This window comes from Camponotus floridanus, unplaced genomic scaffold, assembly GCF_003227725.1.
Source record: "Camponotus floridanus strain SB8 unplaced genomic scaffold, Cflo_v7.5 scaffold572, whole genome shotgun sequence".
Classification (NCBI taxonomy): domain Eukaryota; kingdom Metazoa; phylum Arthropoda; class Insecta; order Hymenoptera; family Formicidae; genus Camponotus; species Camponotus floridanus.
The window spans coordinates 1-17,067 of NW_020229739.1; the positions used below are offsets into that span (position 1 = coordinate 1).

The following is a 17,067-nucleotide window of genomic DNA, read 5'->3' on the forward strand; positions in this document are numbered from 1 at the left end:
TAAATAAATGAATATTAATAATAAGATTCGTCTCCAATATCCGTCTATTATTAAGTAACAATATTCAAAAATAAAAAATTATTTCTAAACATAATTTACAAATATTTTTCCCCAAAAAATATTTGCAGAAAGGATATAAAATTTTACAGAAAAGTGTGAAATCCCTTTAAAAAAAATTTTACAAAAGTAAAAAAAATACGTCAAGTACATAAAAAATACTCTATCTCGTATGCAACAAAAATGTTTAATGAAAAAAGTCCTTCTAAATAATTACAATAATTTTTCTCTCTATAAAACATTCTTCTAAAAAACAAAATGCTTGATTCTGTTTTTTATTTTTTATTTATTTTTACGTACTTGGCGTCGCGACGCTACCGGCGTTGTTTGATAATTTATAAACAAATTTTTAATATTTATAAATGTAAACAATAATTAATTATTTACATTTGAGCAAAATATTCTTTATCTTTATATATTACACCTCTATTAATGATGTTAATAACGATACTTTACGTTTCATTTAACTATATTTAAGCGGCCAGAATGAATTTCAAGATGCGTAAAATACGCATAATTAATTTAATTTGATATATAGCATAAGATCACAGAATTATAGAATAATGTAATACGTTGCACATGACGAGAATGTTTAATTGAATTACTCCATGTTGTAGAAACTCATATGGAAACTCAACCAATTCACTAATAAAAAAGTTTGAATAGTTGTAATGGATTATGAGCATTTATTGGTATAATTTCGACACACAATTCTATATATATTCTCAATATACTTTACTTTTTATAATATGATGTTAATATTGTATTTTTAATCTTACAATGTATTAGAATATACAAAATGTTCGTACAGAAAAACTAAAATATTATTTCTATATAATTTTAATATATTTATGTTATGCAAATTATAAAAATTTATTATGCACATTGCTGAGAGATACTGGGAAGTATATCATGAATAGCAGCAGTATCCTTTGGATATTCTTTTGCCAGGTTTTCATTTGGTACGTAATGAGTACCTTCAAATTTAGAAAAATATCGCCCTATTTCAAAATTATCGATGCATTTAGGTGGACATATTGATAGAGTATCTGAAATAAAAAAAAAGATATATTTATTACGTGGATTAAAACTCATAGAAAGATATATAATTTAAAATGTTACTAATACTAATATTTTTGTACCTTGTGGCAAATAACATAATTTATTATTTTCGGCGAGAATTATATAATGCGGTTTAGAATGAATATTAGTGCGTATCTTTGCTCTTTTCACATCTACATATACAAAACAAATCGTCGTCTAAAAACGCAAGATCAGGATCTTTGCATTCAGTCAAATGTGGGACTAAAAAATCCATATCTTTTTTTACAAAGTTAGATTTGCAGATATAATGCCAACCAATTATCACGCCAGTATGACAATTAATTTCGCTGTGCAAAACAGCCAACTGTTTCGCTAAACATGTATGAATATTTACGATCATACCAATTGTAAATTTAATTTTTTTACATCTTCTTTTGGTTGTATTTGTTCCTTTCGGATTTCTGTTATATTCTGTATGTATACAAATATAATAACAAGTATAATAACAAGATTTAAGTAATATGTTGTCAAGTAATTATTGTAATGTTTTAAATTATGTAGATAATTAATTTTATTTTTATTTTACACACACACACACACACATACATATATATACAGGAGGAGGGAGGCATTTAAAGTGTTACAAGCTATCTCTGAAAGTACACATTATAGCAAGAAATGTTTCAGACAAAAGTTATTTGACTCGAAGGAGGACATAAGAAGGTTCTATTGGTTTGATCTTGGATAATCTTTTGAAGATTACATAAAGATTACCTTTAATTTCTTAAATAGAAACCCCCATTTTCGATTACACTTTTATGTTGCTTATCTCGAGATCTTTTTAAAACATTATAATAAAATATTTTTTTCATTGAGTTCTTTTCGAGTAATGAGGCTTAAGGTACAGTTTCTTAATTTTACATAAACTATAAAATATCTCGTAAAATATTCATTTTTCGATTATCTTATCTCAATACTTTTATGTAACTGTCAATTGCAAATTACATGTTTTTTCTTAAAAATAATTGTGTGTTTCTTATACAAATTGATTTCTCTACTTATTTTAAACATAAAAATATTGAGATTAAGATAATCGAAAAATGAATTTTACTAAATATTTTATGGTTTATGTAAAATCAAGATTATTTTAATCCTCATAACTCGAAAAGTGACTCAATGAAGAAATACTTATTATAGTGTTTTTGGAAAACTCTCGAGGTAAACTACAAGAATAAATAATAAAAAATAGAGGGTTTTATTTAAAAAATTGAAGGTGCCCGCACGCGTGTATGTATGTGTGCGAGTGTGTGTGAGTACAATCAATACCTATAAATATAAGTATATTATATATATATATATATATATATATATAATATAATAATATATGTAATACATTACCTTTATTGAACGTGAAATGATTCTGTACTCTTTATTTGTTCGTTCTTCAATATTTAGCTCATAGAAACTTTGTAATAAGATAGATATTATTTGATTAAATTTCTCAGAGTAAATATAGTGGAACGATTGTTGCCATTCTTAGTTTGAGTTTGAAAGCTTAATCATCTCCTGTTGTATTTAAAAACAGACAGACATATACAAAAAATTTCAAACTAGGAACTCAAAATAAAACGAAGTTATCTTCCATTTATCGCTTATAGAATAAATTGACTAATTGATCAACGTATTGTTTAGAAGACTCATAATTGATTGTTATTTTTATTAACTATATCTTGTTAAAAATAATTAAAAAATTACATATAAAAGTTGTTTACTGATATATCATGTAATGGATCCTGTATCTTTCCGCATAATGAAAAAACGTCTGATTCTGTTAATGTTTGCAGGGTATTGTAGATCAGGTCCCTTTCTCATATGAAAACACTCCATCCGTACATTCCTTCTGCTGTATTACTGAAAATAACAATAGAAATATATGAACAAACATATACACAAACACACACACACACACACACACACACACAATATCAGATAGATAAGCTCTTAAGCTAAATTGTACTAACGAGTTTGGATTCCATTGAATTTCTAGAATATAATCAATACAATCGTCAAAATATTCCAACATATAGCCATCAGAATTTTGAGTTTTCATGAAGCAGCGTACACCAAGTCTTCTAGCTACGCTGTGATGTATAATAGGTAATATATATTGTCGGTAGTGCTCTAAAATCTATATCATCCCATTTTATTAGAAAAATTATATTGAATATTTATAAGATATAAAACATATAGGTACGCTTCCACAGCGCATAGCAAAGTATTATTACAATTTAATATAATGTAAAATAACTTACATAATTATAATTTATATATTTTAAATCGTCATCTAATGTTATGAATAATTCAAGTAATTTCTGGGAAACTTCTAATTCAGAAAATACGTATTCTTCCAGGATACGTATAATTTGCTTTGCTTCTGTTGGATTCCAGAAATTGTCATCAATATTGTTATTTCTCCAAAAAGTAAATTTTTCAGAAGATATCGATAATATTGCATGCGTAGAATATTTATCTTTAAGAAGGCTTAATATTTTTTTTACAATATTATCTAGCCAATTATCAATGTCTGAGTAAGACACGTGTGGTAGAAAATATTTTAGTATAATAGTAATTTGCCTTTCTAAAAGCAGTTTTTTTTTTGGCAAACTTGTAAATTTATTTTGCTTATATATTAAACGATATCGTTTTATCCAAGAAAAAATTAGATCAAAATTATATTTTGCCAAATTGTGCCTGAAAAAAATTTATTGTATAATAATTACTTTAATTTATAATGTTAATAGTAATTTAATTCATTAAATTCTACCGTGGTATGGAAATAATTCTGTTTATATCATCCAAGATAAAATAATAGAACATGGAATTTTTCGATATGGAGCAGAGGAAATGAGCGAATTCTTCTGCTTTATCATATAAATTATTAGAAGATATTAGAGATACATAGTACTCTAGCCTTTTAGTATATTCTACACTAGTTATTGCATAATTAAAAATATTTTTTATTTTCTTTGTCTTCTTTTCATAATTTATTTTCGAAGAAGGAAACCTAAAATTAAGACAGAAAATTCTCAAAAATTATATTAAACAACAATAAATTATAATCAATGTACTTTCTAAAACACATAATTTTCTTAATTATATGTATATATATATATATATATATGTATATATATATATATATATATATATATATATGTTTATATATTAACTGATTGAAAATGTAATGTTTTATAAAATTGTAGAAAATATAAGGTTTGTACGAAAGAAAATTATTTAGCTTAGAGAAAAAAGTACGTTTATATAATAAAATTAGAAGATAAAATTATTTATAAAAACTAAAAATAAGATTATATAAATCATGAAACAAATATTTATTTGAGAATATAAACTATTATGAATATACACTTATACATAACCGTATTATTCTAAATTTTTAAAATAAAATATGAAAAATCGCAACAACTTTAATCTAATTGTTTATTATGTTTTATTATATAAAATAAAATTTTTTGCAATTATAAAATTAAAATAATTTTTAAACATAAAAATTCTATTATACATCAACAATAATTTTTCCAATTTCTCATCTTTAATAATTTTAAACAATTCAAAACGATTTATGTAAAATAATTACATATTTCTAACATTGAATAATGTAAAGTAACTACATATTTCTATTTAGTAAAAACAATAATAAATACAAGATAATTCTTATGCTAATAATTTAATAACAAAATCTAGAAAAGATGATATTATTACGATAACAATGAACCACAAAATATAACAAATCTGTCTTTATTAAATAGCGTAGCTTTTTTTAAGAATTCATTGAGTAACAGATGAAATATAAATTAATAAGGTAATAACACAATAATTCTTTTAATATTTCATTATTATTTTAGCAGAGATTAAGTTTTGTTAAGCAACAAAAATCAATCACATATGAAAGAAAACTTAAATAAAAAATATATTTCAAAAAAACTAAATAAAAAAGATACCTTTGAAGACATTTTTTTCTCCAAAATTTCGCGCTGAATGTTATTTGCTGCAATTTATTACACGTGGATTTCAAACTCAATATATTCTCAACATTGATATTTTTGTTTTCCAATATTATAGTGATCACTTCTTCCGGCAAATCTATTATTGTAGCCATTGAAAAAAAATGATCGCAACCGATTATTTAATGATTTCGATTAATATTTGATTATATTAATTTTGATTATATGCTGATGTAACTAATCACACACAAATGTAAGCGCACAAAATTTACTGTAGCTTCTAGTATTGTGTTGTGCAATGCGTTCGTGCACCTTGTGCGATGTGACTAAACTTGTATTTCGTCTAGAAATGATCTAAAGTATTTATAAAAGACACATCAGAGGGAGGGATAGTTTCTTTGACCATTACAACAGATGGGGGCACCCATCTGTTCTGATTGGTCAAAGAAACTCTCCCCTCTCTCAGAAAGATTTCTTTTAACAACACCAAAAATGACACATTTAATCCGATCCCAATCTTATCTATTTCTAAAAAATGCATGTGAAGTTGATTACTCGAATATATCGAAATTTAGTCCGCAATGCCGAAAAGCGACAACAATAAACTTCGATTTGGTTCTTTTATTGCGCTCAATTCATATTGAGCAGCTATCATTTGCGATTATTACAAATTTTGACAGTGACTTGTGTGACAATGAGAAATGTATAATGAAAGGAAATAAATGGCGCACGCGAAGTGCGCGCTTTGCGTTGTCTAGTGTAGTATAAAAATGAAACAATTTTAAATCTAAAATAATAATTCTTATTCTTCTTTCTCGAATTAAATAAGATTGCCTTTATAATCTGAGAACAGGAATAATATAAAGAAATCTAAGCTATATATTCTTGCATTTAGAATAATGATATTATCGTTAGTAGTTGCGCAAAACCGATAAGCGTCTGTCATCTTTTGTAGATAGTATCAGGATCATTTCATTCTAGATTTAAGAATTTTCCATTTAAGATTAAAATATTCTTATTTTAATAAAAAATATGATTGTCGCTATATCGATGCTATTTTATGATTGATAGAAGTGTAATAGCATTAAATTTAGAAATCTTTTCTGTGGCCTTTTGTGTAGCCAATAGGTCAAATTCTAACTAAAAATGACAAATTCTTTCAAAAAAATTTCTAGACGATTTGTCTCGTTATTGTTCTGTATGGCTTTATACCTTTGTTCTAACGTCTTTATATATATACCTTTGTATACACCTTTGTTATTTCAGTGGAATTTTTCAGCTTTTTGACCATCAATTATACATGCCCTACGGTCTCAAAGAAGAAGTAAAATCTGTACCATTAAATCAAGCCCAGCTTTCTGTAAATAATTTGAATTAAATAAAAATTGTGTGTGTGTAAAAATTCCTAAAATTCCTATTTTCGAAAAGCGCTCCTTGATTCACGGAAAACCTTAGGTAAATTTTCAATTTATTATATTTTTTTATATAATTAGCCAACGGAGAATGTAAACTAAATGGAGAATATAGACAGTAATATTATTTCATCTATATCTCAATAAAAGAAAGAATTATATCTTTTAACATAGCAGTATAGCCATTATATTTTGATGTTAAGTTTTATACAACACAGATACATACTATATGATTTAATATGCAATCTTCTTCGAGAATTATTGTTTGCTGCATATGGTTGCGCTATTAATCAGAAATTTATATCTTAAAAATTTAATCGTGTATTATTAGTAGACATTTTAATTTTTACAAATATTTGACATTACGTATCAGTTTTTTCCTTTTCCTTTCGATAATGTAAACAAACCTCATATCTCTAGATTTCTCATAAATTTTTATCATATTTTTCTTATCGGAGAATTATGTTCTTATCAAAATTTCTTTCTTTTCTTTTTACTATTTTTATATTTTATTTTTCTTCTTTATTACTTTTTACTATTTTTTTATATTTCTTCATTTAAGGAAAATTAAAATAACTTAGAAATAAATAATATATAATCGCTAAATATCCGAGACAGATATCAAAGACAAATCTTATTGTTAGTAATCATTTATTTAATATTTATCTACTTAATTTTGCATAAACTATTCACTTGACGATTTAAATTTTCAATTTTAACTTAATAATAATTATTATTCTATTTTAATTTAATAATTATTATTATTCTATTTTAATTAATAATAATTAATTCGAACATTTAATTGTATTTTTTATCTTCTCATATCATTCTTCATTTCAATAGAGATAAAGGAAATCGCGTAAATGTATCGATGAAGGGAGCCCGCTTCGATTGCCGCTTCGATTGCCTTGACATATGTTGTCAAGATTACTACCCTGAGTAACATCCAAAAGGTTTAAGCCGACGCTCGTTAAAATTTATTACGTTATTATTTATATTTGTTCGTTATTATTTATATTTGTTCGTTAAAAAGTTATTAACAAAAAAATTTCACAACTTTAATGCTTTTTATCTCCAAAAATATTAATTTAAGAAAAAAATTTTTAAGCAAATAATAAAGCCGCTTAAAAACTCTACAAAAAAAGTTGTATGCATTTTTTTTCATAAATCTACTGTTTTAGCAGTTATATAAAAAAGTAATTTAAATATTCACATAAGGTATGATTAAGTTGCCCACAGTTTTATAAACCTATGTGAAGTTCCAGTTTGCGTTGCAAAGTACACGCACAGACTGCACACTCTCCACCCTTCTATATATATATATTGTAACTATAGATTGCAGCGTCTATTTCGCTTAATTTATTCATTTAATCACATAAAAAGTAATGATAGAAATACAAAATAATATAGGTAAAAATATAGGTATAAATATAGGTAATAATATTATAGGTATAAATATAGGTAATAATATAGGTATAAATATAGGTAATAATATAGGTATAAATATAGGTAATAATATAGGTAATATAGGTAAAAAGTTGCATATCATCAAACGTAATACCGACGAAGGGAGGATATAACCATATATATATATATATATATACATATATATATATATATATATATATATTAATAATATGTATTATACATATGTTAAATAATATAATAAATAATTTACGTATTTTAACACATATATACACATTTAATATAATTTCTAAGTGTAAGGAAACCTTTCTTATATCATCAGTCGCATACATACGAATGTTCTAAGGATCAATAGTGCCGAAACTGTATTTTCAAGAGTGCCCATTGAGATTTTTGATTAGAATGCTTAAACTAAAACATATAAAAAATCCAGTCAATTCGACAGAACGCCATTTCCCATTAAATTCAGATGTCCTTTATAATGTAAATAACCATATATCATTTATATGATTATATATGCAACTTATTCTATAATGTGTATTAGAAAATTAAAAAAATTAAAATACAAAATGTTAAAATGTTTTATAATGAAAAATATTTTAATTTTTTCCGTAATATTAAAAAGAATTCTTTTTATAAATAGAAATTGTTAGTTATATGGAGGAAAAGTCCTATAAATATAAAATTTTAACGTGTCTGATAAATTTTAAAAAGTTTCTTAGGAGAAAACAAGAGAGATACTGAAAACGAAAATATGTGGAAAAAGGATCAGTAAAAACTAACAAAGTTTGTAAAAGCTTTAAAATAATCGTTTTAATCGCAGGTATAAAAAGTTTATTGTACGTTTATACTTTATATTCTCTTAGAATGTCCTGGATTCTTAATAAGACCTGGAGAAGAATAGGTCAATGGAAAAAATTTTTTAATGATTTTCGAAAATCAGGTAGAGAAATTACGAAGATAAAAGCTGGGATTTATAAATCCATGTAAATGTGTATTATTGTCTGGACAAAAATTTACAAATCACTAGTCCGAACAATAAAAGGAATTTTCTTACGTTAAAAATAAGTTCTGATTATATTATAATATGATTAATTATTATAATATAAAATTAATAGGATAAAGTAAATAAAATAAAATCTTTCAAAATCTGTAAATAAATAATGTATATTCGTATTTAAAAGAGATCAAATCGGTTTCCTTTATCTCTATTGAAATGAAAAATGAGAAGATAAAAAATACAATTAAATGTTCGAATTAATTATTATTAAGTTAAAATTGAAAATTTAAATCGTAAAGAGAATAGTTTATGCAAAATTAAATTGATAAATATTAAATAAATGAATACTAATAATAAGATTCGTCTCCGATATCCGTCTATTATTATAGTAACAATATTCAAAAATAAAAAATTATTTCTAAACATAATTTACAAATATTTTTCCCCAAAAAATAATTTGCAGAAAGGATATAAAATTATACAGAAAAGTGTGAAATCCCTTTAAAAAAAACTTTACAAAGGTAAAAAAAATACGTCAAGTACATAAAAAATACTCTATCTTGTATGCAACAAAATGTTTAATTCAAAATTAAAGTGATCAGTCAGGCGTAGAGAGCTAAAGAATCAATAATGTAGATAAGTTAATCCAAATATATATTAATAAATCATAATTACAAGCTTTATACAAAATAGTTATAATATATAAAAATGTTAAAGAAGTGTGCGGACGTTTCGACTTACTTTTAAGTCATCTTCAGCGCAAAAATTGTAACGAAGATCTAATGTTTAATGAAAAAAGTCCTTCTAAATAATTTACAATAATTTTCCCTCAGAACAACATTTTTCTAAAAAACAAAATGCTTGGATCCTGTTTTTTATTTTTATTTATTTTTACGTACTTGGCGTCGCGACGCTACCGCGTTGCTTGATAATTTATAAAAGCAAATTTTTAATATTTATAAATGTAAACAATAATTAATCATTTACATTTGAGCAAAATATTCTTTATCTTTATATATTACACCTCTATTAATGATGTTAATAACGATACTTTACGTTTCATTTAACTTATATTTAAGCGGCCAGATGAAAATTTACAAGATGCGTAAAATACGCATAATTAATTTAATGTGATATATAGCATAAGATCCACAGAATTTATAAAATAATGTAATACGTTGCACATGACGAGAATTTAATTGAATTACTCCATGTTGTAGAAACTCATATGGAAACTCAAGCCAATTCACTAATAAAAAAGTTTGAATAGTTGTAATGGATTATGAGCATTTATTGGTATAATTTCGACACACAATTCTATATATATTCTCAATATACTTTACTTTTTATAATATGATGTTAATATTGTATTTTTAATCTTACAATGTATAGAATATACAAAATGTTCGTACAGAAAAACTAAAATATTATTTCTATATAATTTTAATATATTTATGTTATGCAAATTATAAAATTTATTATGCACATTGCTGAGAGATACTGGGAAGTATATCATGAATAGCAGCAGTATCCTTTGGATATTCTTTTGCCAGGTTTTCATTTGGTACGTAATGAGTACCTTCAAATTTAGAAAAATATCGCCCTATTTCAAAATTATCGATGCATTTAGGTGGACATATTGATAGAGTATCTGAAATAAAAAAAAGATATATTTTATTACGTGGATTAAAACTCATAGAAGATATATAATTTAAAATGTTACTAATACTAATATTTTTGTACCTTGTGGCAAATAACATAATTTATTATTTTCGGCGAGAATTATATAATGCGGTTTAAATTGAATATTATTGTCTATCTTGCTCTTTTCACATCTACATATACAAAACAAATTGTCGTCTAAAAACACAAGATCAGGATTTTTGCATTCAGTCAAATATGGGACTAAAAAATCCATATCTTTTTTTACAAAGTAAGATTTGCAGATATAATGCCAACCAATTATCACGCCAGTATGACAATTAATTTCGCTGTGCAAAACAGCCAACTGTTTCGCTAAACATGTATGAATATTTACGATCATACCAATTGTAAATTTAATTTTTTTACATCTTCTTTTTGGTTGTATTTGTTCCTTTCGGATTTTTGTTATATTCTGTATGTATACAAATATAATAACAAGTATAATAACAAGATTTAAGTAATATGTTGTCAAGTAATTATTGTAATGTTTTAAATTATGTAGATAATTAATTTTATTTTTATTTTACACACACACACATACACACATACATATATATACAGGAGGAGGGAGGCATTTAAAGTGTTACAAGCTATCTCTGAAAGTACACATTATAGCAAGAAATGTTTCAGACAAAAGTTATTTGACTCGAAGGAGGACATAAGAAGGTTCTATTGGTTTGATCTTGGATAATCTTTTGAAGATTACATAAAGATTACCTTTAATTTCTTAAATAGAAACCCCCATTTTCGATTACACTTTTATGTTGCTTATCTCGAGATCTTTTTAAAACATTATAATAAAATATTTTTTCATTGAGTTCTTTTCGAGTAATGAGGCTTAAGGTACAGTTTCTTAATTTTACATAAACTATAAAATATCTCGTAAAATATTCATTTTTCGATTATCTTATCTCAATACTTTTATGTAACTGTCAATTGCAAATTACATGTTTTTTCTTAAAAATAATTGTGTGTTTCTTATACAAATTGATTTCTCTACTTATTTTAAACATAAAAATATTGAGATTAAGATAATCGAAAAATGAATTTTACTAAATATTTTATGGTTTATGTAAAATCAAGATTATTTTAATCCTCATAACTCGAAAAGTGACTCAATGAAGAAATACTTTATTATAGTGTTTTGGAAAACTCTCGAGGTAAACTACAAGAATAAATAATAAAAAATAGAGGGTTTTATTTAAAAAATTGAAGGTGCCCGCACGCGTGTATGTATGTGTGCGAGTGTGTGTGAGTACAATCAATACCTATAAATATAAGTATATTATATATATATATATATATATATATATATATATATATAATAATATATGTAATACATTACCTTTATTGAACGTGAAATGATTCTGTACTCTCTATTTGTTCGTGCTTCAATATTTAGCTCATAGAAACTTTGTAATAAGATAGATATTATTTGATTAAATTTCTCAGAGTAAAATATAGTGGAACGATTGTTGCCATTCTTTAGTTCGAGTTTGAAAGCTTTAATCATCTCCTGTTGTATTTAAAAACAGACAGACATATACAAAAAATTTCAAACTAGGAACTCAAAATAAAACGAAGTTATCTTCCATTTATCGCTTATAGAATAAATTGACTAATTGATCAACGTATTGTTTAGAAGACTCATAATTGATTGTTATTTTTATTAACTATATCTTGTTAAAAATAATTAAAAAATTACATATAAAAGATTGCTTACTGATATATCACGTAATGGATTCTGTATCTCTTTGCTACAATAAACCAAACGTCTGGTTTTGTTAATGTTTGCAGGGTATTGTAGATCGGATCCCTCTCTCATATAAAAACACTCCATCCGTACATTTCCTTCTGCTGTATTACTGAAAATAACAATAGAAATATATGAACAAACATATACACAAACACACACACACACACACACACACACACACACACACACAATATCAGATAGATAAGCTCTTAAGCTAAATTGTACTAACGAGTTTGGATTCCATTGAATTTCTAGAATATAATCAATACAATCGTCAAAATATTCCAACATATAGCCAGAATTTTGAGTTTCCATGAAGCAGCGTACACCAAGTCTTCTAGCTACGCTGTGATGTATAATAGGTAATATATATTGTCGGTAGTGCTCTAAAATCTATATCATCCCATTTTATTAGAAAAATTATATTGAATATTTTTAAGATATAAAACATATAGGTACGCTTCCACAGCGCATAGCAAAGTATTATTACAATTTAATATAATGTAAAATAACTTACATAATTATAATTTATATATTTTAAATCGTCATCTAATGTTATGAATAATTCAAGTAATTTCTGGGAAACTTCTAATTCAGAAAATACGTATTCTTCCAGGATACGTATAATTTGCTTTACTTCTGTTGGATTCCAGAAATTGTCATCAATATTGTTATTTCTCCAAAAAGTAAATTTTTCAGAAGATATCGATAATATTGCATGCGTAGAATATTTATCTTTAAGAAGGCTTAATATTTTTTTTACAATATTATCTAGCCAATTATCAATGTCTGAGTAAGACACGTGTGGTAGAAAATATTTTAGTATAATAGTAATTTGCCTTTCTAAAAGCAGTTTTTTTTTTGGCAAACTTGTAAATTTATTTTGCTTATATATTAAACGATATCGTTTTATCCAAGAAAAAATTAGATCAAAATTATATTTTACCAAATTGTGCCTGAAAAAAATTTATTGTATAATAATTACTTTAATTTATAATGTTAATAGTAATTTAATTCATTAAATTCTACCGTGGTATGGAAATAATTCTGTTTATATCATCCAAGATAAAATAATAGAACATGGAATTTTTCGATATGGAGCAGAGGAAATGAGCGAATTCTTCTGCTTTATCATATAAATTATTAGAAGATATTAGAGATACATAGTACTCTAGCCTTTTAGTATATTCTACACTAGTTATTGCATAATTAAAAATATTTTTTATTTTCTTTGTCTTCTTTTCATAATTTATTTTCGAAGAAGGAAACCTAAAATTAAGACAGAAAATTCTCAAAAATTATATTAAACAACAATAAATTATAATCAATGTACTTTCTAAAACACATAATTTTCTTAATTATATGTATATATATATATATATATATGTATATATATATATATATATATATATATATATATATATATATATGTTTATATATTAACTGATTGAAAATGTAATGTTTTATAAAATTGTAGAAAATATAAGGTTTGTACGAAAGAAAATTATTTAGCTTAGAGAAAAAAGTACATTTATATAATAAAATTAGAAGATAAAATTATTTATAAAACCTAAAAATAAGATTATATAAATCATGAAACAAATATTTATTTGAGAATATAAACTATTATGAATATACACTTATACATAACCGTATTATTCTAAATTTTTAAAATAAAATATGAAAAATCGCAACAACTTTAATCTAATTGTTTATTATGTTTTATTATATAAAATAAAATTTTTTGCAATTATAAAATTAAAATAATTTTTAAATATAAAAATTCTATTATACATCAACAATAATTTTTCCAATTTCTTATCTTTAATAATTTTAAACAATTCAAAACGATTTATGTAAAATAATTACATATTTATAACATTGAATAATGTAAAGTAACTACATATTTCTATTTAGTAAAAACAATAATAAATACAAGATAATTCTTATGCTAATAATTTAATAACAAAATCTAGAAAAGATGATATTATTACGATAACAATGAACCGCAAAATATAACAAATCTGTCTTTATTAAATAGCGTAGCTTTTTTTAAGAATTCATTGAGCAACAGATGCAATATAAATTAATAAGGTAATAACACAATAATTCTTTTAATATTTCATTATTATTTTAGCGGAGATTAAGCTTTGTTAAGCAACAAAAATCAATCACATATGAAAGAAAACTTAAATAAAAAAATATAGTTTAAAAAAACTAAATAAAAAAAGTACCTTTGATGAAATTTTTTTCCCCAAAATTTCGCGCTGAATGTTATTTGCAATTTATTACACGTGGATTTCAAACGCAATATATCCTCAACGTTGATATTTTTGTTTTCCAATATCATAGTGATCACTTCTTCCGGCAAATCTACTATTGTAGCCATTGAAAAAAAAATGATCGCAACCGATTATTTAATGATTTCGATTAATATTTGATTATATTAATTTTGATTATATGCTGATGTAACTAATCACACACGAATGTAAGCGCACAAAATTTACTGTAGCTTCTAGTATTGTGTTGTGCAATGCGTTCGTGCACCTTGTGCGATGTGACTAAACTTGTATTTCGTCTAGAAATGATCTAAAGTATTTATAAAAGACACATCAGAGGGGGGGGGATAGTTTCTTTGACCATTACAACAGATGGGGGCACCCATCTGTTCTGATTGGTCAAAGAAACTCTCCCCTCTCTCAGAAGGATTTCTTTTAACAACACCAAAAATATTCTTGACACATTTAATCCGATCCCAATCTTATCTATTTCTAAAAAATGCATGTGAAGTTGATTACTCGAATATATCGAAATTTAGTCCGCAATGCCGAAAAGCGACAACAATAAACTTCGATTTGGTTCTTTTATTGCGCTCAATTCATATTGAGCAGCTATCATTTGCGATTATTACAAATTTTGACAGTGACTTGTGTGACAATGAGAAATGTATAATGAAAGGAAATAAATGGCGCACGCGAAGTGCGCGCTTTGCGTTGTCTAGTGTAGTATAAAAATGAAACAATTTTAAATCTAAAATAATAATTCTTATTCTTCTTTCTCGAATTAAATAAGATTGCCTTTATAATCTGAGAACAGGAATAATATAAAGAAATCTAAGCTATATATTCTTGCATTTAGAATAATGATATTATCGTTAGTAGTTGCGCAAAACCGATAAGCGTCTGTCATCTTTTGTAGATAGTATCAGGATCATTTCATTCTAGATTTAAGAATTTTCCATTTAAGATTAAAATATTCTTATTTTAATAAAAAATATGATTGTCGCTATATCGATGCTATTTTATGATTGATAGAAGTGTAATAGCATTAAATTTAGAAATCTTTTCTGTGGCCTTTTGTGTAGCCAATAGGTCAAATTCTAACTAAAAATGACAAATTCTTTCAAAAAAATTTCTAGACGATTTGTCTCGTTATTGTTCTGTATGGCTTTATACCTTTGTTCTAACGTCTTTATATATATACCTTTGTATACACCTTTGTTATTTCAGTGGAATTTTTCAGCTTTTTGACCATCAATTATACATGCCCTACGGTCTCAAAGAAGAAGTAAAATCTGTACCATTAAATCAAGCCCAGCTTTCTGTAAATAATTTGAATTAAATAAAAATTGTGTGTGTGTAAAAATTCCTAAAATTCCTATTTTCGAAAAGCGCTCCTTGATTCACGGAAAACCTTAGGTAAATTTTCAATTTATTATATTTTTTTTATATAATTAGCCAACGGAGAATGTAAACTAAATGGAGAATATAGACAGTAATATTATTTCATCTATATCTCAATAAAAGAAAGAATTATATCTTTTAACATAGCAGTATAGCCATTATATTTTGATGTTAAGTTTTATACAACACAGATACATACTATATGATTTAATATGCACTCTTCTTCGAGAATTATTGTTTGCTGCATATGGTTGCGCTATTAATCAGAAATTTATATCTTAAAAATTTAATCGTGTATTATTAGTAGACATTTTAATTTTTTACAAATATTTGACATTACGTATCAGTTTTTTCCTTTTCCTTTCGATAATGTAAACAAACCTCATATCTCTAGATTTCTCATAAATTTTTATCATATTTTTCTTATCGGAGAATTATGTTCTTATCAAAATTTCTTTCTTTTCTTTTTACTATTTTTATATTTTATTTTTCTTCTTTATTACTTTTTACTATTTTTTTATATTTCTTCATTTAAGGAAAATTAAAATAACTTAGAAATAAATAATATATAATCGCTAAATATCCGAGACAGATATCAAAGACAAATCTTATTGTTAGTAATCATTTATTTAATATTTATCTACTTAATTTTGCATAAACTATTCACTTGACGATTTAAATTTTCAATTTTAACTTAATAATAATTATTATTCTATTTTAATTTAATAATTATTATTATTCTATTTTAATTAATAATAATTAATTCGAACATTTAATTGTATTTTTTATCTTCTCATATCATTCTTCATTTCAATAGAGATAAAGGAAATCGCGTAAATGTATCGATGAAGGGAGCCCGCTTCGATTGCCGCTTCGATTGCCTTGACATATGTTGTCAAGATTACTACCCTGAGTAACATCCAAAAGGTTTAAGCCGACGCTCGTTGTTCGTTAAAAAGTTATTAAC

At 24.8% G+C, this 17,067-nt stretch overlaps 1 protein-coding gene across 1 annotated transcript; it reads right to left on the reverse strand.

Moving 5' to 3' along the window:
- Positions 1-2,969: 2,969 nt before the first annotated feature.
- Positions 2,970-12,984, reverse strand: LOC112639323. The gene is made up of 9 exons (XM_025412811.1): positions 12,935-12,984; positions 12,647-12,810; positions 12,385-12,526; positions 12,007-12,177; positions 10,701-11,073; positions 10,444-10,608; positions 3,501-3,685; positions 3,123-3,289; positions 2,970-3,012 (listed from the first exon to the last, which is right to left on the reverse strand). The coding sequence occupies exons 2-9, from the start codon at positions 12,730-12,732 to the stop codon at positions 2,970-2,972; spliced, it is 1,332 nt and encodes a 443-aa protein (XP_025268596.1). The 5' UTR covers positions 12,733-12,810; positions 12,935-12,984.
- Positions 12,985-17,067: the final 4,083 nt, after the last annotated feature.